The sequence below is a fragment of the Erpetoichthys calabaricus genome, chromosome 3, assembly GCF_900747795.2.
Source record: "Erpetoichthys calabaricus chromosome 3, fErpCal1.3, whole genome shotgun sequence".
Taxonomy (NCBI): domain Eukaryota; kingdom Metazoa; phylum Chordata; class Cladistia; order Polypteriformes; family Polypteridae; genus Erpetoichthys; species Erpetoichthys calabaricus.
Window position 1 is genome coordinate 119,861,523 of NC_041396.2, and position 25,305 is coordinate 119,886,827.

The 25,305-nt window shown below is 44.6% G+C and overlaps 1 protein-coding gene across 4 annotated transcripts in view; it reads left to right on the forward strand.

Annotated features, from left to right (window-relative positions):
* The window catches only part of fam120b (family with sequence similarity 120B), a 318,887-nt gene that overhangs the window by 52,972 nt on the left and 240,610 nt on the right, over positions 1 to 25,305 (forward strand). For all 4 annotated transcript variants that reach the window (XM_051924265.1, XM_051924264.1, XM_051924263.1 and 1 more), the window contains one exon: positions 4,239 to 5,257. In XM_051924265.1, coding sequence (XP_051780225.1) covers positions 4,247 to 5,257 — 1,011 coding nt within the window. In that variant the 5' untranslated portion in view covers positions 4,239 to 4,246. Of the gene's footprint in view, positions 1 to 4,238; positions 5,258 to 25,305 lie in introns of those variants that run through there.

Sequence of the window (25,305 nt, forward strand, 5' to 3'; positions counted from 1 at the left end):
CCAAGGTATGAGTTACCATGGAAATGTGCGTGGCTTTACGCCAAGTTTAGGTTTTATACATCACGATTTGAGCGTGGAAACGTTCGTACACAACATTTCTGTGCGTACGCACCGTTTATACATGAAGCCCCTGGTCTCTCAGTCCACAGTTTCCAGCTCAGGAACATGATGGTATGTTCCACACCATTGACGCTTTGGCTCATGACGGCCACCAGGCCTATGTCCGAAGCGTCCGTCTGGAGGATGAAAAGTTAGGTGCGGACGTAAGGGCCTGCTTCAACTCACTAAATTCAGCACCTGTCTTTTCAGTCCATACCACAATGTTTGGGGCCCTCTTCTTTGTCAAATCAGTCAAGAGTGCCGCTCTGTCCGAGAACCGGGGCACAAACTGGTGGTAGGTACCCCGCTAACCCGAGAAAGGCTTGGACGTGCCGCTTGGTTCGCGGACTGGGCCCATTTCAAAATGGTATCTACTTTGGAACACTGTGGCTTCACGGTACCCCGACCCACCAGGTAGCCTAAATACTTGGCTTCGCTCAATCCAAAGAAACATTTTTTGGGATTAATCCGAAGCCCGGCCTCACCAAGTGTCTGCAATCTCTGCTCAATCAGAGAGGTCCTTCTGGGGATTTCAGTCACTACCTCCAAGATGGACAGGATAACTGTTTCCAGCTCCCGTCGCTGTCTGGGACTTAAATCTGCAGCAAAGTTAAGGCTAGCCGTGTGAGGAAACGGTGAGCGGGGCTGACCGGAGGAGGTATCATGATAAACCCGCTCCCTTGGCTGATGATTCGGTTGACTCGCCAAATAGTCGACAAGTCCTTTCCTCTCCTTAGCTTCGTAGGGACCTTGCTAAATGGGCAAGCAACTTAGAGTAGGAGGTAGGTACTAGGAGCATGACCCGATCTCCCAGGCGGAACTCCCGGAGAATCGTGCTAAGGTAATATCGGACCTGTGCTGCTTTACCAAACCTATTGCGTAATTGTGCAATATACTCCAGTATGTTTGTAGAGAGAAGAGCCTCTTCTTCCCATCCTTCTTTTAGGATATCTAATATGCCCCATTGTCGCCCATGCAATAATTCAAAAGGGGAGAACCCCGTGGAGGCTTCTGGGACTTCCCGGTAGGCTAAAAGGACAAGGAGTTGATCCCAGTTCCTTCCATCCTCGTTGACCACCTTACGAAGCATCTGTTTGAGAGTCTGATTGAACCTCTCTACCAAACCGTCAGTTTGAGGATGATATACCGTGGTCTTTAGATGCTTTATTTTAAGTAACTTGGCAGTCTCTTTGAATGTTGAACGTCTCCGAGGTAAAGGGCGTCCGTCCCTTGGTCCATCAGGACTTCCTTAGGAATGCCAAAATGTGCAAAGACTCCTACTAATTCCCGTGCAATGGCTTTAGAAGTAGCTGAGCGCAACGGAACATCTTTGGGGTATTTGGTAGCATAATCCATGAGGACTAAAATGTACTTGTGTCCTTGGGCTGAGGGCTCTAGAGGTCCGACTAAATCAACCCCAATTCTGTGGGAGGGAACATCAATCAGGGGAATAGGAACGAGAGGAGCACGGTCCTTCCTAGGAATTTGTCTCAATTGACACTCCGGGCAGGAAGTGCAAAATCAAACCTCATTGATTCCTGGCCAATAGAAGTGGAACTTGATCCGCTCCAGGGTTTTCTCGGTGTTTCTCGGTGTCCAAATGGCCACCTAGGAGGTGGGCGTGTGCTAACTCGCAGACCTGCCGCCGGAAAGGTCCATGGGATTAGCAGTAGCCTTCTCTCCTACCCATCATGCTCAGCTATGTGATACAGAAGGTCGTTTTCTAACGGAGTGAGGACCCTGTGGCATCGACTGGTTAGTACGCTGGCCGTTGACCAGGACCACTGCATTTTTGGCAAACTTAAGGGAATTGTCATTTCATTGCTCCCTTTTAAAAGAAGCCAGCGTTTCTCTAAATTGAAACTGCAACAGGGAGAGAGGGTCCGGGCCGACCTCCAGGGGCTTGGTTTCCTCCTGTTCCGTCTCGGCGCTGGTGGATGACATATTGGCCTGTGATGGTCCGGGAGTTGTCATGTCACTCAGGGAGGCCGCTTCGTCCCTCTCCGCCGGCTAGTTACATGCCGTGGAGGCAGCTTGAGATGGCTCATCTCCGTCTATAACTAGGCCTAAGTTCAACCCAGGAGTGGTATGTGTCTCACTGCTTTTAATTTTAGACAAGTCCCGCCCTAGTATCACCAGATGTGGTGGATTCGGACGGATGGCCACTGTTAATTTCCGTACCGATCCTCCGTAACTGACGATACAAGTGGCAACCTGTACCAGTGGATTTCTCTGTGGACACAGGCTATACTGGTCTTAATCCGTAACCACTGTCGCAGCAGCACAAACCGGCAGGCAACAATGGTAACGTTGCTTCCGGAGTCGAATAAGGCTGTGGTCTTGTACCCGTTTACGATCACCACGCCTATGTGTGGGACCGCCAACTGGTTAGTAAGAGCACACCAACCCCTCCTCCCTCTCCACCTGCATCCCTCCTTGCTTCCAAGCAGTTTGCATGCCTGCGACTCTGGGGAGGTCGGCACAAGCTCCGGGTTGTACAGGGGGAGGGATGGGGTTTGGGGATGGCTAGGTCTTGGAACGTACTCCGGCTGAGTTCAACAAAGGGACAGTTTTCCTTTGTGTCTCCAGAAGCTCTGTGAGCTCTGCCATGTTCCTAAACTGCGGAGAACCACTTTCAGGAGCAGATAGCAGGCTACCTGCTCTATTATTTGATAGGGCTTATTCTCATGTGGCCGTAATCACTTCCCTACCATTACCCAGAAGGACCAGGCTTGTTTGTGGGTCGGCCGCTCTGGGTCCAACCTCCAGTTTCTTATTTTACTTGCCTGCCAGTCTGGGGCACCCCTAGGTGGTAATTGGGGTTCTGGTTTCACAGGGGGGCGGGCACTCTGCTCTGAGAGAGCATAATAAGCTCCTTTTGCCTCCCCCCTCCGGAACAGCCCAACTCTGTGAGCCCCTCCCGCACACTCCCTGGCCTCTCTAGGTTGCCTAGGTAAGCGTGCCGGGAGCGGAGCCCGTACTGGGTCTCACCGGACCATGGGAGAACCTCCCCGCCTAAAAACTCGGCCCCGGTACGCTCCTACCTGGGTACATTGCAGGTCCTGTCCCCTTCTCTTCCGGGACTTTTCCATCCTGCGGACTACACCACTGTCACAAAGAGCCATAGCAAGGTTTTTGGGCAGCCTCCTGTATAATTGGTATCCTGGCTGCAAAGCCTTGAGTAAGTTACACAGCACTGATGTGCACAAAACAGAACTGAGGGAATAGGAAAAGGTAGAGGTTTTTAAAGGGGAAGACAGGAAGTGAGATCAAAGGGGTCGGGCTCATGATGGTCTTCAGCCATAGGCTCGAGCCCGGATGTGACATCACAGGGGCCGGAGCCGGCAAGGTCTTCTTTCATAGGCTCGGTCCCAGAAGTGACGTCAAGAGGGCCAGGTGGAATCTCCCGTGAATGGTCTGCAGGCAAGAGAGAGAGTCAGTGCACTCTGCCTCATCCCGGTATGACTCTGAACTGCCCTTACTCAAGCTCTTTAGCTGCCTCCCATGCGCACATGTGTGACACGTTATTAAACCAAAGAATTCCAAAATTGACAAAAATAAATTCCAAACGATGGGAAAAGTATATTTTTGTGGTCTGAAATAGAATCATCCTTTTCCCACTATGTTAAGGTGGATGGATTGTTTTTCTAAATAATGAAGATAACTTGAAGAGCAGTGTGATAAAGATAGCACAATGGATTTTTAATTACACAGTATTATCACATCAATTACCATACTGAACACTGCTGTACTCAGACTACATTACTATTCCAGTGATTCTAATACTGTCTGACAGGTAAACAGTTTTACTCAATATGCCGTGAGTGTGAGACATTTCCGTGACTAAGCAAGGTTGGTGCAGATGACATTGTCAATAGTTAGGGTCTTGAACTGGGTATACTTTAGATAACCGGAGTCGGTTGCTATTTCACAGAGATTAAAGCACTTAAAAATTCCTGCCTACTTTTGTAATATTATTTTACATAACACTGCCCAGAAAATGTTTCCTTGTCCTTCTGTGTTATTGATAAATTTCCATGAAAGCCAGATTATGAATACCTTTCTTTAAAAACAGTTACAATATTTAACTCCCCTATACTTGATGTGTGCGTCTGTGTAATGTAATGTCTTCTTACCAGGTGCTGCGATGGGAGTGAAAGGCCTTCAGTGGTTTATAGAAAATGTACGGCCAGAAGTCTGTGTGGAAGTGAACCTAAACGAAATAGCCAAGCGGATTCGCCAGGAGCATCCACAGCGCACTCCAACAATTGTGGTCGATGCTATGTCTTGTTTAAAGTATTGGTACACTGCTGATGCTTGGGTACATGGCGGGCAATGGAAAGAATATATTCACAGCATAGAAAGCTTCATAGAAGCTTTTACATCTGTTGGCATTAAATTGGTATTTTTCTTTGATGGAGTTGTGGAACAGAACAAAAGGACAGAGTGGGTGAGACGTAGATTGGAGAACAACAGAGAAATCGATAAAATTTTTCAGCAAATTAAGACTTCTGGACAACAACCAGCAAAAGAAATGTTCTTCATTCCCTCTGGTCTTGCTACATTCTCTCGATTTGCTTTGAAGTCACTTGGTGTTGAAACATGGTGTTCATTGCAAGAGGCAGATTATGAAATCGCCAAATATGGACTACTTAATAACTGCATGGGCATTCTTGGACAAGATTCGGACTACATTATATATGATACTGCACCATACCTATCCATTAATAAGTTGCAGCTTATCAGTATGACAACTGTTCTTTACTCAAGAGAAAATCTCTGTCGTTCTCTGGGACTTAATAAATGTGACCTCCCACTATTGGCCTGCATTCTTGGTAATGACATTGTGTCAGCGAATTCTTTACAAAGTCTTCGTAAAAAATGTATGGCTTTGTATCAGCGAAAGCAAAATATGTTGCCACAACGAAGTGATACAGTGTTAGCAGTGGCACGATATATTTCAGAATGTTTGTGCTCAAGTGACAGAATCAAAGAAATGGCCAGACTACCAATCTCTGAAGAAGTCCGAAATTTACTAGAAAGAGGAATTCATTCTTATCTTCTTCCAGCACAACAATCTCCATGGATTATTTCTAAAAAGGATAACATATCCGATATTCCTTCATGTGTCATGGAAATCTGTGAGGATGTCTTGAAGGTAAGTGTATAACTGAAAGTAAAAATACCTCTGCATTATGTAACCTTGTGTAGGTATGGCAAGAACTTCATTCATAATTATTAGTATTTGGTATAGGTTTAGCCAAGTTCTAATGGTAATAAGGTTATTTTTAAAGAAATAACACCACAGCTTTATTGAACCAGTGGTTTGGAGTACTGTAATTTCTGAAATATTTTCAATTTTGTAATCTCGGCTCTTCTGCTGTTTTACTGTATTCATACTGAGATATTCTCATTAAAATTCTTATGCTATCTTACCAATTAGAAATGTAGCACATACTTCAGGCAATGTATGGAATGGTGTTTTGCAGAAAAATTATGAAGCCATACAAAAACTTGACGGCAATATTTTTATGTATAGTTATTGCTTTTAGTTCATTTGAATGCAAAACAAAATAATTTTCAATGATGTCCAAGTTAAAAAAAAAAAAAAAAAAAAAAAAAAAAAAAAAAAACAAAAAAAAAAACCGAGAGTTTAGGAGCATGCGCTGGAGTGGGCAAAGTACATATAGCATGTTAATAGTATATTTTATTTACATAACACCTTTCCCCATACTCCACGTTCTTTACAGAAATTTAAAATGAACAACCAAGCATATACATTGGAAACTTATAATATCCACATAAATACAGGAAAAACATAGCTTTGATTTAGAATAAGAGACAGTAAACCAAAAACACACAATACTACCCTGAACAAATAATAATTTCTGATACAAATGAAAATCATCTTCAGTATCTGGACACAGAGGATGCATTGAAAGAAGAGCCATTACATTGTAATTAAAAGACATTACTGTATAAGTTGGGTGTTGAAACCCAAAAAATCGATCATAAAATCAGACCCTGACTTATACGCCCATTCATAAATGCAAGTTTGGTGTTTTTTTATTTTTTTATTATTATAAACCTCTTCTTGCCGCCTCCAATCTCACATCAGTTTCTCAGATGCATTGAATTTTGTTGCAGCAACACAGTTACCAATTTTTTTTTTGCTGCTTAAATGACGTTTAATTTAAAACCAGCTTCATATTTTCTTCTGATCGAATGCTCCATCGTAGATGAGGTGTATGAGGGTGTGAGATACAAAAAACACAATTCAGTACAAACGTTGCTTCAGAATAGTTTGGGTATTCTAGGACGAGAGAGAGAGCTTTGGAGCATGTGCTGATATAGCACATTGCTGCACCCACATAGGAAAAAAAAGGCTGTGTGCTCCGCAGTTACTCCCTCAGGTGGGCATTAGAATATCCTAATCCCTTGTACCAATAGCGTGAGTTTTCTGCCTGCTCCTTCTCCTTCTGCTCCTCCTCCCGTTAGGGGTTGCCACAGTGGATCATCTTGTTCCATATCTTCCTGTCCTCTGCATCTTGCTCTTTTAGCCAACACCTGCACATCCTCCCTCACCATATCCATAATCCTTCTCTAAGGCATTCCTCTTTTCCGTTTGCCTGACAGCTTTATTTTTAACATCCTTTTCCCAATATATCCAGCTGCACATGTCCAAACCAACACAATCTCGCCTCTCTGACTTGTCTCTCAACCGTTAAACCTGAGCCGACTCTCTAATGTACTTGTTTTGAATCCTGTCCTTCCTTGTCACAGCCAATGCAAATCTTGGTATCTTTAACTCTGCCACCTCCAGCTCTGTCTCCTGCTTTCTGGTCAGTGCCATTGTCCCCAATCCATATAACAAAGCTGGTCTTACTACCGTCCTGTAGACCTTCCCTTTCACTCTTCCTGATAACCGTCTGTCACAAATTACTCCTGACACTCTTCTCCACCCATTCCACGCTGCCTGCACTCTCTTTCACCTTTCTTCCACAATCCCCATTACTCTGTACTGTTGATCCCAAGTATTTAAACTCCTCCACCTTCGCCAACTCTACTCCCTATATCCTCACCATTCCACTGACCTTCCTCTCATTCACACACTTATTGTCGTGTTCCTACTGATCTTCATTCCTATTCTCTTTAAAGTATATCTCCACCTCTCCAGTGTCTCCTCGACCTGCTCCATACTCACTACATATCACAATGTCATCTGCAAACCTCATAGTCCAATGGGACTCCTTTCTAATCTCATCTGTCAACCTGTCCATCACCATTGCAAAGAAGAAAGGTCTTGGAGCCGATCCCTGATGTAATCTCACCTCAACGTTGAATGCATCAGTCACTCCTACCTCAGACCTTGCCACTGTCGCACTTCCCTCGTACATATCCTGTATGACTCTTATGTACTTCTCTGCCACTCCCAACTTCCTTATACAATACCAGAGCTCCTCTCAAGGCACCCTGTCATATGCTTTCTCCAGGTCCACAGACACAATGCAACTCCTTCTGGCTTTCTCTATACTTTTCCATCAACACCCTCAGAGCAAACATGGCTTCTGTGGAGCTTTTTCTTAGCATGATTAGCTGCTCACTAATCATCACCTCCCTTCTTAACCTAGCTTCCACTACTCTTTCCAGAACTTCATGCTGTGGCTCATCAATTTTATCCCCCTCTTGTTACTATAGCTCTGCACATCTCCCTTTATTCTTAAAAATTGGTACCAGGAGACTACTTCTCCACTCCTCAGGATTCCTCTCACTTTCCATCCATCCATCCATTTTCCAACCCGCTGAATCCGAACACAGGGTCACGGGGGTCTGCCGGAGCCAATCCCAGCCAACACAGGGCACAAGGCAGGAACCAATCCTGGGCAGGGTGCCAACCCACCGCAGGACACACACAAACACACTCACACACCAAGCACACACTAGGGCCAATTTAGAATCGCCAATCCACCTAACCTGCATGTCTTTGGACTGTGGGAGGAAACCGGAGCGCCCGGAGGAAACCCACGCAGACACGGGGAGAACATGCAAACTCCACGCAGGGAGGACCCGGGAAGCGAACCCGGGTCCCCAGGTCTCCCAACTGTGAGGCAGCAGCGCTACCCACTGCGCCACCGTGCCGCCACTCTCACTTTCCAGATTCCATTAAACAATCTGGTTAAAAACCTCACTGCCATCTCTCCTAAACACTTCCCAGCTTCCACAGGTATGTCATCTGGACCAACAGCTTTTCCATTCTTCATCCTCTTCATAGCTGTCCTTACTTCCTCTTAGTGAATCAGGAAGTGCAACGGATTAGCAATCTCCACATCATCCAACCTTCTCTCTCTCTCTTTCTCTTCATTCATCAGCCTCTCAAAGTACTCTTTCCATCTGCTCAACACATTCTCTTCGCTTGTATGATTCCATCTTCATCCTTTATCACCTGTAAGAATGACTCTATGTAGCGCCTGACCCGACACAGTTTGACACAGGAGGCATGTGTAAAATAAAACAAGTACTTTTTATTTTCTTTGTCTGTGGGCTATGCCTTCCTCGTACCACCAGACACAGCACAGTCCCAAGCACAAGTAACACACAAAAGCACTTCTGTCTCTTCCACCACCACTCCTCCACAAGCTTAGTCCTCCTCCTCCTGACTCTGGCTGCTGAGTGGTGGTCGCTGGCTCTCTTTTATTGGGTACTCGGAAGTGCTCCAGGTGGTTGATTATCGACATCCAGCTGCACTTCTGGGTAAGGTGAAACCAGTGCCCAAAAGGGGCCAGCCACTCCTGTTGCAGCACCCCCTGGCAGCGCCTGCGGAACCCCACAGAGCTGCACAGAACTCCAACCCCCATGAAGCCCTGGGGGAGTTCAAGGCACTGCAGCAACCCAGGGAGGCTGCCATCTGGCATCCAGGGGGAGATACTGGGCTTCCCACCCTTGTCCCCCTAGTAGATGTGGTGAAGGGGCATCCCGGCCAGGCATGGGCTCTGGCCATCCGTCACACACCCTAACCTGCTGCACATATTTGTACAGGTCCTTTTCTCCCTCTTTAGTGTCTACCCTGTCATACAACTCATCATGTGCCTTTTCTTTATCCTTCGCCACCTCTCTCTTCACCTTGTGCCTTATCTCCTTCTACTCTTGTCCACTTTCTGCATCTCTCGGACTGTCCCACTTTTTCTTTGCCTTCCTGTTCCACTGTATACCCTCCTGTACTTCCTCATTCCACCACCAGGTTTCCTTTTCCGCTGTCCAGATGTCTTGCCAAGCACCCTTCTTGCTGTCACTACTTTTGTTGTTGTTGCCCAGCTGTCTGGCAACTCTTCACTGCCTCCCAGTGCCTGTCATACCTTCTCCTTAAACTCAACGTTGTAGTCTTCATTTTTCAACTTCTACAATTTGATCCTTGGCTCTGCCCTCACTGTCCTCTTCTTGATCTCCAACATCATCCTACAGACCACCATCCTATGCTGTCTAACTGCACTTTCCCCTGCCACCACTTTATAGTCTTTTAATCTCCTTCAGATTAACTCTTCTGCATTGGATATAATCTACCTATGTTTATCTTCCTCCACTCTTGTACCCTATGTTCCTCCCTTCTCTTTAAAATACATTCACCACAGCCATGCCCATCTTTTTTGCAAAATCCATTATCATCTGACCTTCATTCCTCTCCTTGACACCATACCTACCCATCACCTCCTCGTCTCCTCTGTTCCCTTCACCAATATGTCCATTGAGATCTGCTCCAATTACCACTTTCTGCCCCTTGGGTACACTGTCCTTCACTTCCTCCAACTCACCCCATAAAACTTCTTTCTCATCCGTTGGACACCCAACTTGCTGGGCATATGCACTAACAACATTCATCATCACACCTCCAGTTTCCAGCTTCATCATAATTGCTCTGTCTGACACTCTTCATCTCCAAAACACTCTTGACATACTGTTGCTTCAGGATACACTCTTTATCTTCCTCCTTTCCTCTGGACACATCTCCCCCTGTTCTTCGCCTTTTTCAGCCAACAGTAACCCAATTTCCGCCAGCACCCTGTTGGCTAACAGTACTGGTGGCGGCTGTTGTTAACCTAGGGCTCGACTGATCCGTTATGGAAATTGGTATTGTTGTCCACATATTGATCTGGCAAAATTTTACACCAGATGCCCTTCCTGACGTTACCCTCCCCATTTATCCGGGCTTGGGACTGGCATGAAGAAACACACTGTGCATCCCCTGTGGCTGGGTTATTAATCTCTCCATCTGCAAGTTTAAAAAAAAAATACATGAAAGAAGAGTCTGAATTTGTTGTTTTTCAGAAAAATGAATGGAGTTGGCTGATATCATTAAAATCTAGGTGCAAGGAGCTGAAGGCTCTGTCACCCATAGAACACAGGTTAGTTTGGGGCAGAGAAAGATTGCCAGTACCTTTTAGGATCTTAGTGGATGAACAGGAATATAGTGACTGAGGAGTCACTGATGTAGTCCTGTGCAAGGCCATTTAAAGCTTTATAGTTTAGTAATAGAGTTTTATATTCAATTCTGTAAGACTGAGCCAGTGAGGATGGAGCAGAATTGATGTTCTGTATTCCCAGTGTTGGTTCTGTGTAAAGACTTTTGCAACATAGTTTTGAACCAACTGGAGATATGATAACCGATTTAGATGGTGCACCTGCTGAAGGAGACTTCAGCTTTTTTCCTTTTAATTTTTAAGAGTTATATTCCACTGGAGTTTTAATTTCACTGAGGCAAGTTGTGATCTGAGACAACTCCAAGGAACTTTTAACTTTTAATACTGAAATTGATCTAATTATCATCCACTTAAAAATGCTATAAATAATATGGCAGATATGGAACAGCAGAGGGCCAAGGACAAATCCTTGGAACACCTTGTGTGATTGTTAGTTTTAGCAAAAGCATGTCTAGCTTAGTGACAAAGTTGCCTGTCAGTCTTATAGGATTTAAACCACTGGAGGGCAGTACCAGACATACCCGGAGTATTCACCATTCAGGAGTCCTGGGTATGATGTTAATCTGCATCCAGCCCTGCAAGCAGGTCCTCCAATTTACAGGGAAAACTTGACGGTTGGTGGCAGGATTGGCACTCCAGCCACCATTTAAAAAAAAAAACAAAAAAAAAAACAACCCTCCCACTGTTCCAGTGTGGTTCTGAACTGTCGCCCCACTGAATGTGGGTTCTAATCCAGGTGGTTAGTTGTGTGGTAGGTGCTGCAACGAGCTATCATCACATGCTCCCAACCTCTACTCTACCTTTGGACAGTACACTTGTCAGTATTAAATGCTGGACTAAGGTCTAACAGAATTAGTGTACTGGTTTTCCCAGAGACTACTGCCATAAACAAATCTTTACCTGAAGCAAAGCAGTTTCATATCTGAGCTGTGCTGTGAAACTAGGCTGAAAGGGTTCCATCAGATAAGTAACTGGTGAGTTGGAAGGCCACAAAACGCTGAAGAACTTTAGACAAAAGATAAATGAAAAAGAGGCTGAACATTGTTTAGGATGTTGGAAACAAAACTAGGGATGATATGATACCAGAATTTTTGCATTCAGTACCGGTGAAATTTCACAATACTCTATACCAATTCAATATTACAACAAAAATCACAGCAACTCCATTTTAAGTGTACAATATTATGCCTTGTCATAGAATATAAAATACATAAATATTAATAGCAAATTTTAAAATGGTGGTATATGAATCAAATTGTTGCCTATCATTTAAGTAAAGTAGAGCTGGCATTCATAAGTATCAAATTACAACGCACCACTTGAATTTAATGTGTGATAGACATGGGGATTCTTCCTGTGTAACAGCAAGTTTATTTATTGCTGGGGAATTTGATCATTGAGTATAAAAAGAATGATATCATAATCGACAACTTGACTTATCTTGCCATGTGTATATAAATAAAATAAATAAATAAATTCTTTGCATTTATATAGCGCTTTTCTCACTACTCAAAGCGCTCAGCAATTGCAGGTTAAGGGCCTTGCTCAAGGGCCCAACAGAGCAGAGTCCCATTTACGGGATTCGAACCGGCAACCTTCTGATTGTCAGTGCAGATCCCTAGCTTCAGAGCCACCACTCCGCCTGTTTTTATTCTGACATTTTATCACCTGTAACTGAAAAATATTGCTTAAAAATTAGTAATAAAACTAAAATTGAAACATATATGTACTGTTGAATTTGTGAATGCCAAAATAGTTAATGGTAATTTCATTTTAACAAACTCTTTAAAGCTGTAATTTTTAACAACATGGCTTTAAAATCTGGTTTGTCGAGGAGCCCTACTGTTAAGTCTCTAACATTTGCTATTGTAAAATTTATATCTGCATCATTTGCTGTTAAATTACTAAAGAATAGTAATTAATGGATGAGTCAAATTGATTTAAGCTTTGAATGTCATAAATTCCTACAGCTTTAATGGCAGAAATCATTTGTCCCAACTTCAAGATTTTCTGTTTAAAATCAGACTTGTCAGTTTTATGTTAATCTATTATTCAAGAACTTTTGTAAAAGTGCCCTTTGAGCTGTTTTCAAAGAATGTTATATAAGCGATCAGACTTTGTTATTATTTGCCTGTGTACAAATCCAAAATTAGAACATACACTGCACTGGCATTACTTGTATTCAATTAAGTGTAACTGAGAGACTATATGACATTTCACAAATTTACCATTCAAATATATGATATAGTGGATGTGCTTTTACAATGTTCATCACGTGTTATGGGTTATACTAATGAACAAAAGTTTGCCTTTTATGGTCAAACATCTGATTCAAATTTAGTGCTTGTAGATTCATATTCAGTATGCTGTATTGTCCATATTGCTATAACCACATGTATCGAGTTAACTAAAATGCATTGCAGAAACATGTTTTATAACCAGACAGACGTGCATCACAATTTTATTTTGGTATTTAAAAAATAGAGCAGCTCATTACTACTTCAGTGTAGACAAACCAAATAGCTGCATCATTTGTAACTTGATTTTAACTTTTTTTTTTGTTTCTTTTCTCCCAGGGCTGAATATTTTTCCAAAAACTAACATTTTTTAAAAAAGAACACAAAGCAATTGTTTAACATATCAAATCAACAAAAAATATTTACTTTTGACAAATGTTACTGTCTTGCATGTTGTATGAGCCTGCATACTCTATGATTTCACATACATATCACATACATTTTACACAGCAAAGTCTGATCTCGCTCAAAGCAGCCAATTTCAGTCATTGCCACATTGCACTCCTTACAATATGTGTTGCTTTGGTGCCTATTTTTCAATTGTCTGTTGCTGCACTTTCTAACATATATTGTTAGTGTGTACTGTAGAGAGACAAGTCACCCATTTGTCATCATGCTATGCCACTGCCACCAAGTTTTCTGCCTGCATGAAAACCGTATTGTCACCTCTTTTCATCTTCTGAAACTTTATGAACTTTATGTATGGCATTATAGCCTGGCTCACCCCATGGGATTTGCTTCTGTTGATTACAGAAGTGAATAAAACTTTGCAGCAGCACGTACCTAAGCCACCAGGGGACAAAACGCGTTTGGACCAATGCTCCCTGAAGTTATATCACCAGTTCTGTCCCATCTCTATTTGTAATGCCACAGCGCGCTTCATCTCATCTTTCGTTGTGGGTTTCCACTTTGAAAAACGAGAATGCGATGCAAACGCAGCCCGCGATTCAAAAAAAATCTCTGCCTACCTGTTTGTCTCATCTGACAGTAGCTGAAAAGCAGCATCAGGAGAGAGCAGCCTGAAGTATAGCAGCTGGTGATCTGTCGTGCCCAACAGCAAGCCATGCCGTCTTGTAAACTCCGGTAGCCAGATCGGCTCTCAACGGATCAATGTCTGTGTATTTATCCCATGCGAACCTTGCTGTAGATGCATCGGCTGCGCGAAGGCACGCAACTGGCAGCAGATCCGCTGGCGCGGCATCGGCTGGTGTCTGATCAGCTGATGCCTGCTTCTAACTCTCTTGCTCGATCTCCTGATCACTGCCAATAAAGTCCGATTCTGAAAAATCAAGAGTCCGACTCCGCGATAATGTGCATAACATCGTCTGCCGATTGTTTTCTTTTCTGCACTTGCTTCGCTGCCTTTTCACATGTCGGTGCCATCTTGCCTGTTTACATTTCACAACTCACGCACACGCAATGTTTATTTGCCGAGTCAACGAGTCTAGCATTCCTCCAAGCACAGAGGGAATGCCTGTGACGTGACAGTGAGATTTGTCGCCATTAACATCTGATTGTCGCCCCCTATCCCTGGATGTCGACTTTTGTCGACATTCGCCTTCAACCCCTCCTGTCGACAAAAGTCGACATCCGCCCTAAAAGAGTTAATTGATACAGCTGTTATCAGCACTGCCACTGTGCAGTTTCCTCCCATATTCCAGGGTCGTGTATGCTTGACCCTGATGCCTTTATAAAATTGATGAATGCACAGACAAATATCTGTAAAATGAATGCAAAGCCTGCAATCCTTCATAGGGTCAATGTAATACAGGGTATTAAGATATCTCTCTATCTGCAAATTAAAAAAAATTACATCTCTCATCATATCAGTGATGTCCCGTGCTGTTACGGCATCCACAAATCCATTTATGAGCTGACTCCAAAACTGGTGTTTTGCTATTTCCAGACATGACTTATGTTGGTTTTCTTTTTGAGATGTTTTAATGCACAGTTTTAGCACAATAAACCATTTCATATTTAGTTTTTGGTCACACTTTTATCATGTATTAATACAGTGGGGCAAAAAAGTATTTAGTCAGCCACCAATTGTGCAAGTTCTCCCACTTAAAAAGATGAGAGAGAGGCCTGTAATTTTCACCATAGGTATACCTCAACTATGAGAGACAAAATGAGAAGAATTTATTTGCAAAATATGGTGGGGAAAAAAAGTATTTGGTCAATAACAAAAGTTCATCTCAATACTTTGTTATATACCCTTTGTTGGCAATGACAGAGGTCAAACGTTTTCTGTAAGTCTTCACAAGGTTTTCACACACACTTGCTGGTATTTTGGCCCATTCCTTCATGCAGATCTCCTCTAGAGCAGTGATGTTTTGGGGCTGTCGCTGGGCAACACGGACTTTCAACTCCCTCCAAAGATTTTCTATGGGGTTGAGATCTGGAGACTGGCTAGGCCACTCCAGGACCTTGAAATGCTTCTTACGAAGCCACTCCTTCGTTACCTAGGCGGTGTGTTTGGTATCATTGTCATGCTGAAAGACCCAGCCACGTTTCATATTCAATGCCCTTGCTGATGGAAGGAGGTTTTCACTCAAAATCTGACGATACATGGCCCCATTCATTCTTTCCTTTACATGGATCAGTCATCCTGGTCCCTTTGCAGAAAAACAGCCCCAAAGCATGATGTTTCCACCCCCATGCTTTACAGTAGATATGGTGTTCTTTGGATACAACTCCGCATTCTTTCTCCTCCAAACACGACGAGTAGAGTTTTTTTCATCTGACCATATGACATTCTCCCGATCCTCCTTCTGGATCATCCAAATGCTCTCTAGCAAACTTCAGACGTGCCTGCACATGTACTGGCTTAAGCAGGGGGACACGTCTGGCACTGCAGGTTTTGAGTCCCTGGTGGCATAGTGTGTTACTGATGGTAGCCTTTGTTACTTTGGTCCCAGCTCTCTGCAGGTCATTCACTAGGTCCCCCCGTGTGGTTCTGGGATTTTTGCTCACCGTTCTTGTGATCATTTTGACCCCACGGGGTGAGATCTTGCGTGGAGCCCCAGATTGAGAGAGATTATCAGTGGTCTTGTATGTCTTCCATTTTTTAATATTGCTCCCACAGTTGATTTCTTCACACCAAGCTGCTTACCTATTGCAGATTCAGTCTTCCCAGCCTGGTGCAGGTCTACAATTTTGTTTCTGGTGTCCTTTGACAGCTCTTTGGTCTTGGCCATAGTGGAGTTTGGAGTGTGACTGTTTGAGGTTGTGGACAGGTGTCATTTATATTGATTAAGAGTTCAAACAGGTGCCATTAATACAGGTAACGAGTGGAGGACAGAGGAGCCTCTTACAGAAGAAGTTACAGGTCTGTGAGAGCCAGAAATCTTGCTTGTTTATAGGTGACCAAATACTTATTTTCCACCATAGTTTGCAAATACATTCTTTAAAAATCAGACAATGTGATTTTCAGGATTTTTTTTTTCTCATTTTGTCTCTCATAGTTGAGGTATACCTATGATGAAAATTACAGGCCTCTCTCATCTTTTTAAGTGGGAGAACTTGCACAATTGGTGGCTGACTAAATACTTTTTTGCCCCACTATGCTTTCTGAAGTAAAAATTCTACTTGCAGTCACTCTTCAAATTACATTTACAGTTTAAAGCAGGAAGAGGCATTGAGACATTGAAAAGCTATATTTTATGGTCAGAGGCCCAAATCAGCTCTAAGTGTTGCTAAAATATAATCTAGGTGTGCAAACCAGGTCTAATATGTGATCACCACATAGAGTAAGAAAATCAACTGCACTAAGTCAAAACAGTACAATAGGGATAGGAATTAATTTGTCAGCTTACATATAGGAATGTCAGTGATGTTAAAATCGCCTCCAAGAATGATTGTCTAGGAAAGAAAAATTTAACTGAGCAGTTCAGTTAGATCAGTTGCAAAAAATCAATTGTATTTTGGAGGTTGATAGAGAATGATGGGATAGGATCAGTTTTCTTTATCCATTTCAGAGCCAAATACACAAAGGACAATGAGCATTCAATTGGTGTTGTTTTGACGTTACAGTAAGTCCTCCAGTCTGACCAGAGCTCCATACCACTGCAAAGTAAATATAATAGTATGGATTCGCCTCAGTTAGAGAAACAAACTCCTCAGATTTGTGACACATTTCAGTTCAGCATAATGTATCAACCCCTCCTTTAACTGCCACCTTATCGTGGTGGAGGGGTTTGCGTGTCCCAATGATCCTAGGAGCTCTGTTGTCCGGGGCTTTATGCCCCTGGTAGGGCCTCCCAAAGCAAACTGGTCCTAGGTGAGGGATGAGACAAAGAGCGGTTAAACAAACCTATGATGAATGAAAACTTTGGACGGCGTTTTCCCTTGCCCGGATGTGGGTCACCGGGGCCCCCCTCTGGAGCCAGGCCTGGAGGTGGGGCTCGATGGCGAGCGCCTGGTGGCCGGGCCTGCACCCATGGGGCTCGGCCGGGCACAGCCCGAAGAGGCAACGTGGGTCCCCCTTCCCATGGGCTCACCACCTATGGGAGGGGCCAAGGAGGTCGCGTGCAATGTGAGTTGGGTAGTGGCCGAAGGTGGGGGGACCTTGGCGGTCCGATCCTTGGCTACAGAAGCTGGCTCTTGGGACGTGGAATGTCCCCTCTCTGAAGGGGAAGGAGCCTGAGCTAGTGCGCGAGGTCGAGAGGTTCCGACTAGATATAGCTTGGACTCTGGAACCAATCTCCTTGAGAGGGGCTGGACTCTCTACCACTCTGGAGTTGCCCCCGGTGAGAGGCGCCGAGCGGGTGTGGGTATACTTATTGCCCCCCAACTTGGAGCCTGTTCATTGGGGTTTACCCCGGTGGACGAGAGGGTATCCTCCCTCCGCCTTCGGGTGGGGGGACGGGTCCTAACTGTTTGTGCGTATGCACCAAACAGCAGTTCGGAGTACCCACCCTTTTTGGAGTCCCTGGAGGGGGTGCTAGAGGGCATACCTTCTGGGGACTCCCTCATACTGCTGGGAGACTTCAATGCTCACGTGGGCAATGACAGTGAGACCTGGAAGGGCATGATTGGGAGGAATGGCCCACCCCGATCTGAACCTGAGTGGTGTTTTGTTATTGGACTTCTGTGCTCGTCACGGATTGTCCATAACGAACACCATGTTCAAGCATAGGGGTGTTCATATGTGCACTTGGCACCAGGACACCCTAGGCCGTCAGTTCGATGATCGACTTTGTGGTCGTGTCGTCAGACCTGCGGCCACATGTCTTGGACACTCTGGTGAAGAGAGGGGCGGAGCTGTCAACTGATCACCACCTGGTGGTGAGTTGGCTTCGATGGTGGGGGAGGATGCCGGTCAGGCCTGGTAGGTCCAAACATGTTGTGAGTGTCTGCTGGGAACATCTGGCAGAGCCCCCTGTCAGAAGTAGCTTCAACTCCCTCCTCCGGCAGAACTTCGACCACATCCCGAGGGAGGTGGGGGACATTGAGTCCGAATGGGCCATGTTCCGTGCCTCTATTGTTGAGGCGGCTGACCGGAGCTGTGGCCGTAAGGTGGCTGTTGTGGCGGCAATCCCTGAACCAGTTGGAGGACACCGGCAGTGAGGGATGCCATCAAGCTGAGGGAGTCCTACAGGACCTTTTTTTTCCTGTGGCACTCTGGAGGCAGCTGATAGGTACCGGCAGGCCAAGCGGAATGCGGCTTTGGTGGTTGCTGAGGCAAAAACTCGGGCGTGGGAGGAGTTTGGAGAGGCCATGGAGAACGACTTTCGGATGGCTTCAAGGAGATTCTGGTCCACCGTCCGGCGTCTCAGGAGGGGGAAGCAGTGCAGTGTCAACACTGTATATGGTGGGGATGGTACGCTGCTGACCTCGACTCGGGACATTGTGGGTCAGTGGGGGGAGTACTTCGAAGACCTCCTCAATCCCACTAACATGCCTTCCAATGAGGAAGCAGAGCCTGGGGACTCGGAGGTGGGCTCCCCCATCTCTGGGACTGAGGTCACCGAGGTGGTCAAAAAACTCCTTGGTGGCAGGGCCCCGGGGGTGGATGAGATACGCCCGGAGTTCCTCAAGGCTCTGGATGTTGTAGGGCTGTCTTGGTTAACACGTCTTTGCAACATCGCATGGACATCAGGGACAGTGCCACTGGATTGGCAGACTGGGATGGTGGTCCCCCTCTTTAAGAATGGGGACCGGAGGGTGTGTTCCAACTACAGAGGGATCACACTCCTCAGCCTCCCTGGAAAAGTCTATTCAGGGGTTCTGGAGAGGAGGGTCCGTCAGATAGTCAAACCTCTGATTCAAGAGGAACAGTGTGGTTTTCATCCTGGTCGCGGAACAGTGGACCAGCTCTACATCCTTAGCAGAGTCCTGGAGGGTGCATGGGAGTTCGCCCAACCAGTCTACATGTGTTTTGTGGACTTGGAAAAGGCATTCGACCGTGTCCCTCGGGGAATCCTGTGGGGCGTACTCCGAGAGTATGGGGTACCGGACCCCCTGATAAGGGCTGTTCGGTCCCTGTACGATCGGTGCCAGAGCTTGGTCCGCATTGCCGGCAGTAAGTCGAAACTGTTTCCAGTGAGAGTTGGACTCTGCCAGGGCTGCCCTTTGTCACCAATTCTGTTCATAACTTTTATGGACAGAATTTCTAGGCGCAGCCAGGGCGTTGAGGGGGTCCGGTTTGGTGGACTCAGGATTGGGTCACTGCTTTTTGCAGATGTTGTCCTGTTTGCTTCATCAGGCCGTGATCTTCAGCTCTCTTTGGATCGGTTCGCAGCTGAGTGTGAAGCGGCTGGGATGGGAATCAGCACCTCCAAGTCCGAGACCATGGTCCTCAGCCGGAAAAGGGTGGAGTGCCCTCTCAGGGTTGGTAACGAGATCTTGCCCCAAGTGGAGGAGTTCAAGTTTCTCAGGACCTTGTTCATGAGTGAGGGAAGAATGGAGTGTGAAATCGACAGGTGGATCAGTGCGGCATCCGCAGTAATGCGGGCTCTGCATCGGTCTGTCATGGTGAAAAAGGAGCTGAGCCGCAAGGTGAAGCTCTCAATTTACCAGTCGATCTATGTTCCTACCCTCGCCTATGGTCATGAGCAATGGGTAGTGACTGAAAGAACGAGATTGCGAATGCAAGTGTCTGAAATGAGTTTCCTCTGTAGGGTGTCTGGGCTTTCTCTTAAAGATAGGGTGAGAAGCTCAGTCATCCGGGAAGGGCTCAGAGTAGAGCCGCAGCTCCTCCGCATCGAGAGGAGTCAGTTGAGGTGGCTCGGGCATCTGATCAGGATGCCTCCCTGGTGAGGTGTTCCAGGCACGTCTAACTGGGAGGAGGCCCAGGGGAAGACCCAGGACACGCTGGAGGGACTAAGTCTCTTGGCTGGCCTGGGAACACCTTGGGATTCCCCCGGAAGAGCTAGAAGTGGCCGGGGAGAGGGAAGTCTGGGCATCTCTGCTCAAGCTGCTGCCCCCGCGACCCGACCTCGGATAAGCGGAAGAGAATGGATCGATGGATGGGTGGATAATGTATCAAGGCTGCAGTTCATAATGAATTCAGACTGTGCGAGTGCTTCACTATTGATTTTACTTTGTTTTAAGCAAGGCAATGTAAGCAGTTCAGAATTTATTATTACAGATCCACATCCAGAGTCAGTTTCATTATAGCACAAATTTGACACCTTGGCATCCTTATTCCTAAAACCCTGAGTAAGATGGTGTATTCTAGAACAAATGCTGATGAACTTCACAGTCTGATGACAGTGTCCCAAACCACTGTGTAAATACTTGAATGCTCTGTTGCAGAGAGTCCAAAGTGTTACTCTTTGCTGTGGACAAAATGTTTAATATCTAGAAGTTTGTCCTGAGGATATCTCGGCACAGTGGAAAGCCAGTCTTATCTGAGAAAAATCAAGCGGTCTAAAAACAGCAGAACAGAGAAGTATATTGTATGAGTGTATGAGGGAGCACAAGTGAGCACTGACTATAATGCAGCACCAGTCTAGAAAAATGCAAAGTGACGCTGCAGGAGGTTTGATTCACTAATAATGTAGGAAAATTTAAAATGCACATAAAAATAATTATCAGATCTTGGAGGTGCTAGCACACAGCAGTAAGTAATCAACAGGTGTGATTGTCTTGGCACTGTAAGTAACCCAGGGATAACCATCCACTCAGATGTTAATAAATATAACATGGAATACACAAAGTACTCAAAGGAGTTGGCAGGACTACTGTATCCCTGAAAAATTTCAGCAGATGAGCATTAGAATTAGCTAATCTCTCCAGTTGACACAGATGCAGATGGTCCAGGTAGTGATCCAGTATATCAAAGAAAAACTGAATATTAAAAAAAAAAAAAAAAAAAAAAAAAAATTGATCTCTATGTTGAAAAGGAAAACTGTTCTTAAATCGGGCATTAGGCAAGCAGCGTGCAAAAGAAAAAAGTTTCATCCAGTGAACCACATAAAGATTCAAATCAGTTGTCCCAAATGTTGAGTTTCAATCCAAATCCAAGGTCAAAAGTAGCATTTTAAGAGAAAATGAAATGTAGGACAAAAAAGTGCAAAGTTTAACTGAAAGTGTGTTTTCGCAGAGAGAAGCAGCAGCAAGCATGTGCCCAAAATTTCTCCCTGCCTATCATCTTGTCATGTTATTTAAGTCATTTGAAGCATGCGCATCCATTAAATTAATCTAAAGATGAACAGATGCAATAATAGTTTTGTGTAATGGTGATACATTTTCATTTTTCATAAACCAGACAAGAAGAGGGGGAGACGTGTCCGGAGGTAGGAAGAGAGGAGGAAGGTAAAGAGAATGGAACTGAGGGTTGGAACTTTGAACTTTGACTGGTAAGGGGGTGAGAGTTAGCCGATATGATGGAGAGAAGGAAGGTTGATATATTGTGTGTGAAAGAGACTAAATGGAAGGGGAGTAAGGCCAGGTGGATCGGAGGTGGTTTCAAATAGTCCTATCATGGTGTGGATGAGAGGAGAACGGGGGTAGGGATTATTCTGAAGGAACAATATGTCAAGAGTGTTTTGGAGGTGAAGAGTGTGTCAGAGGTGTGGTGATGAATGTTGTTCGTGCATATGCCCCTCAAGTTGGTTGTGTGATGGATGAGAAAGAAGATCTCCGGAGTGAGTTGGAGGAAGTGATGTATAGTGTACCCAAGGGACAGAATGTGATGATTGCAGTGTATTTCAGTGGACATGTTGGTGAAAGGAACAGAGGAGACGAGTTTGTGATGGGTAGGTATGGTGTCAAGGCGAGGAATGAAGAAGGTCAGATAGTGGATTTTGCGTAAAGGATGGGCATGGCTGTGGTGAATACATATTTTAAGAGGGAGGAACACAGGGTGACGTGCAAGAGTGGAGGAAGATGCACACAGGCAGATTATATCCTATGCAGAAGAGTCAATCTGAAGGAGATTGAAGACTGCAAAGTGGTAGCAGGGAAAAGTGCAGTTAGGCAACATAGGATTGTGGTCTGTAGGATGATGTTGGAGATCATGAAGAAAAGGTGGAGGAGAGTGAGGGCAGAGCCAAGGATCAAATGGTGGAAGTTGACAAAGTAAGTCTCCAAGGTTGAGTTTAGGGAGGAGGTAGGACAGGCACTGGGTGGCAGTGAAGAGTTTCCAGTAGTGCTGGGCGGTATACTGGTTCATACCGAAAAGTTTATTTTTGTTATGATACTGATTTTTCTTATACCACAACACCAGTTTAATTAGCCTAAACAATGTTTGGAATGTGGCGCAGCTGGAAACTGTTTGGGGGGGGGGACCTTTTTAACTGCTGCACAACTAAACGCGCATGCAACGGAGTACATGTGGTAGTGGAGGTATTGCGCAGTGAAAATGGACAGAACATTCCGAAACTGAAGCTGTAGCAGATGATAAAGTTGAACATGATGACTCAGAAGAACTTTTTCTGGAAAAAAGACTTGCGTCTGTTGTCAGGAGATACTTTGGATTTAAAAAGGTTGGATGTGGACCGTCATGTTCAAATGTGTGAATACTGTCTCTATACTACTGGATAATACTGCACACCAAGTTGTACTTGTTTATTTTTTTTCAATAATGTGTAATGTACCTGGGTACTGTGTAATAGTGTGACGACATGTCGACTTTAATCTCAACACTTATGATAAGAATAAAGTCGACATGTTGACTTTATTCTCGATATGTCTACTTTATTCTCGCCGTTTGTCGAGATTGAAGCCACCATGTTGACTTTATTCTTGTAATTTGTTATTAAATTAAAACATCGAAAACTAAACTTCATCTTAAAATGAATATTTAATTTATGCACAGTAGTGGGGCGGTAGTGCTGCACACTTGCAGTAAGGGGTCCCCAGGTGTATGTTCAGTGTAGAGAACTGTATGGTGTGACGAGGCTCCAAAAAACTGGATGTATGAATGGGTATCGCACAGGTTTAACTTAAATATTGTGTAAATGTTGGGTTCGTGATCTAGTGGTCGGAGACACGAACACAGAATTCAATGGATGTTCTTCTGAGCAGGCTTTCTTTATTGCATGCGTGCAGTCTCTGTCTGACGTACCAAACCCCCAGTTCCTATCCTATCCTTTTTCTTTCTCCACATAACCAATCGCCACACGATTAACATCTCTGTGAAATTAAAACTAGTTATAAACAGACCACGGAGTGTTCAGAAATTTAAAAAAATCTTCGTTATGCATGTTTAATTATGCCATCCATTCTGGGTTGCACCCATCCCAGCAAGCATTGTGTGTGAGGTAGGAGCAAATCCTGAACGGGGCACCAGCACATCGCAGGGTGAATAGATAAATACTTTATCAATCCCAAGGGGAAATTCATATGTTCCAGCAGCAGCATATTGATAAAGAAAATATTACATTTAAAGAGTGATAACAATGCAGGTATACAGACAGTCAATAACTTTAAATAATGTTAACATTTACCAAACCCCCCAAGGTGGAATTGAAGAGTCGCATAGTGTGAGGGAGGAACGATCTCCTCAGTCTGTCAGTGGAGCAGGAAAGTGACAGCAGTCTGTTGCTGAAGCTGCTGCTCCTCTGTCTGGAGATGATACTGTTTAGTGGATGTAGTGGATTCTCCATTATTGACAGGAGCCTGCTCAGTGCCAGTCGCTCTGCCACGGATGTCAAAATGTCCAGCTCCTTGCCCACAATGTAGCCTGCCTTCCTCACCAGTTTGTCCAGGCGTGAGGCGTCTCTTCTTTATCCTGCCTCCCCAGCACACCACCGCGTAGAAGAGGGCGCTCACCACAACCGTCTGATAGAACATCTGCAGCATCTTATTGCAGATGTTGAAGGACGCCAGCCTTCTAAGGAAGTATAATTGGCTCTGTCCTTTCTTACACAGAGCATCAGTATTGGCAATCCAGTCCAATTTATCATCCAGCTGCACTCCCAGATATTTATAGGTCTGCACCCTCTGCACACAGTCACCTCTGATGATCACGGGGTCCATGAGGGGCCTGGGCCTCCTAAAATCCACCACCAGCTCCTTGGTTTTGCTGGTGTTCAGTTGTAGGTGATTTGAGTCGCACCATTTAACAAAGTCTTTGATTAGGTCCCTATACTCCTCCTCCTGCCCACTGATGCAGCCCACGATAGTAGTGTTGTCAGCGAACTTTTGCACGTGGCAGGACTCCAAGTTGTATTGGAAGTCCGATGTATATAGCCTGAATAGGACCAGAGAAAGTACAGTCCCCTGCGGCGCTCCTGTGTTGCTGACCACAATGTCAGACCTGTAGTTCCCGAGACGCACATACTGAGGTCTGTCTTTAAGATGGTCCACAATCCTTGCCACCAGGTATGAATCTACTAAGGAGCAGACATTGGATGGTGTTGAAGGCACTAGAGAAGTCCAGAAACATAATTCTTACAGCACCACTGCCTCTGTCAAAGTAGGAGAGTGATCGGTGTAGGGGTGGGCGGTATGACCAAAATTTTGTATCACGGTATTTTTCTAAATTATCGCGGTTTCACGGTATTTGACGGTATTTTTTTCCCCATGCATGAGTGGATGTTAACCACATTTTCCACTGCAATTACTGCAGTAGACTGGCTAAGAATAACCTATTCCACTGTCATGAGCATTGTACATTGTACAAAAAAAAACATTTTAATGTGCACAAAAGTGTTAATACAGGTTTGAATGGTCCCATAAAGTGATGGTTTTCAAGGGGGTGGCACTAATGAAGAGAAGGAATCACACATTGCATGACAGATGCAGTCAAAATATAGAACCTTTTTATTGAACAAATTTTGCAAACAACTATTTTGACAACATATTTTCAACCATCCCATCATTAAACTGCATAATATTTAAACTAATAAATAATAATAAAATAAATAATAGTTCACCTTCCAGTAATAATAACAATAAAATAAATAGTGCAAATTCCAGTAATAATATTATTACTTCAAAGCTTCAAGCCCAGATACATTATACAGTATTCATGTATTGAGAAAAAA